The 1,839-nt window shown below is 50.4% G+C and overlaps 1 protein-coding gene across 1 annotated transcript; it reads right to left on the minus strand.

Moving 5' to 3' along the window:
• Positions 1-1,185, minus strand: LOC123411875 (haloacid dehalogenase-like hydrolase domain-containing protein Sgpp). The gene is made up of 2 exons (XM_045104833.1): positions 763-1,185; positions 1-663 (listed from the first exon to the last, which is right to left on the minus strand). The coding sequence occupies exons 1-2, from the start codon at positions 768-770 to the stop codon at positions 36-38; spliced, it is 636 nt and encodes a 211-aa protein (XP_044960768.1). The 5' UTR covers positions 771-1,185; the 3' UTR covers positions 1-35.
• Positions 1,186-1,839: the final 654 nt, after the last annotated feature.

A 1,839-nucleotide genomic window follows, 5' to 3' on the forward strand; every position in this document is an offset into this window, starting at 1 on the left:
ATGCCCCTAGAATATAGCCATATCGGTGAACCTCGTTAACAAATCTCGGTGTCGTGACGGTCTGATTGCTTTATCCTCGGTAGATCTATTGATAGCCTCGGATTTATTATAAGAGAGTCCTCCAACACGACGGACCGCTCAGCCGACGCGCCGAGCAGGGCGAGCGCGCGGAGGTAGGGGTCGGGGCAGGGCTTGGAGCGGCCCTCGCGGCAGTCCTCTCCGGCGACGACGAGCTGGAAGAAGTCGGCCAGCCCGAGGATCCCGATCATGAGCTCGGCGTTGGCGCGGGGCGCGTTGGTGACTGCCGCCCGCTTCAGCCCGCGATCCCGCGCCCACCGGCAGAGCTCCCTCAGCCCGAGCACCTCCTGGAGCCCCTCGCCGGCGTACAGCGCGAAGAGCGCCTCCTTCTCGGAGAAGAAGGCGTGGAGCCGCTGCTGCGGCCAGTCCGGGAAGATGAAGCGGCCGATATGCTGGTTGCTGCGGCCGGCCATGTGCGCCATGCCGAACTCAGGCGTGATGGGGGCGCCGCCGTTGTAGCCCAGGCCCTGCAGCAGTTCCGAGAAGGCGCGGTGGTGGAACGGGTCGGAGACGCACATGGTGCCGTCGATGTCGAACAACAGCGCCTCCATCGACGCCGCCCGGCAGATCCCATTCCCACCGCTCCTGATTCGGATTTCAGAGTGAGAGAAACAGAGGAAGAAGTCAGAGATTGATGAGAACCAGAAAGAAAAGAAAAATCACATCTTTGAAGAAAGAGTGTACCTTTCCATTGTGGTGCTGTGTTCTTGAGGATGCCCTGCTGATCTGCAAACTGGGTGGATTTCTGATGGCTGTGTTGATATTGGCAATGGGAGAAAGCTGGTTGGTGAGTGTCTGAGCTGAGCTGCCTCTGCTCGTGAGGTTGGTTTCTGAGTGTGGTTCGTGACAAATCCATCATCATCATCATCTCACCGGTCTTAGCTTTTGACCTTTCAGAGAAGGAGTACAGTAGTTCACATTGCAACAAAGTGTGTACACCATTGCAATATGTTTTTTCAGATTAAGACAGATTAGTTTCATCCAACTTCAGGCAGAGATCTCACAACTCTCAAAGTTAAGAGGGTTGTGGTCGGCAATAAGCCCAACAGTTTTGGGATTTCCATTGGCCCCTTGAACAACACAACAACCTCGGGTCAATGAGACGAAAGTTATTTATTTGTCTGTTTCTCTAAGGCTGGTCACAATGGAGAGTAACATAAGGTAGGAACCTACACGCTTTCCTAGACTATGTTCCTACCTCCACAATGGGGAGTAACATGTATGTAGTGTCATGCAACAATGCATTTATTAGGTTATAGACTCATTGTTTCTTGGAGTGTGTGATGTTCCGGTAACTTAGCTAGTTACCACAAGCACATCTCTCTTCACTAAATACGTGCCACATAAGCAAAGTTGTATTGGAGTGTGTGATGTTACTGCTAAGTTCCTCTCCATTGTGACCAGCCTAATACTCCCTCTGTAAACTAATATAAGAGCACGCTCTTATATTAGTTTACGGAGGGAGTAGCAATCTTCTCTAGTACAGTACAAATCAAGAACCAAAGAAAAGAAAAACATATCACAGTAAAAGCTCAAAATATACAAATGTGCAATGTACTACCATAACATCTTACCGACCCACGGCTCGATGGGTACAAGAGAATTCCCGACCGATCACTAGATGGCAAATGTGCATGCATTCCCGACCGATAGTTCGTCACCTTACAAAAGCTTCTGAAACAACAATCGATGACAGTTTTCCCAACAAATTATCGGTTGGTAATAGACATCTTTCCCCACACATGTCAGTATGAAATACCG

Source organism: Hordeum vulgare, chromosome 7H, assembly GCF_904849725.1.
Source record: "Hordeum vulgare subsp. vulgare chromosome 7H, MorexV3_pseudomolecules_assembly, whole genome shotgun sequence".
Lineage (NCBI taxonomy): Eukaryota > Viridiplantae > Streptophyta > Magnoliopsida > Poales > Poaceae > Hordeum > Hordeum vulgare.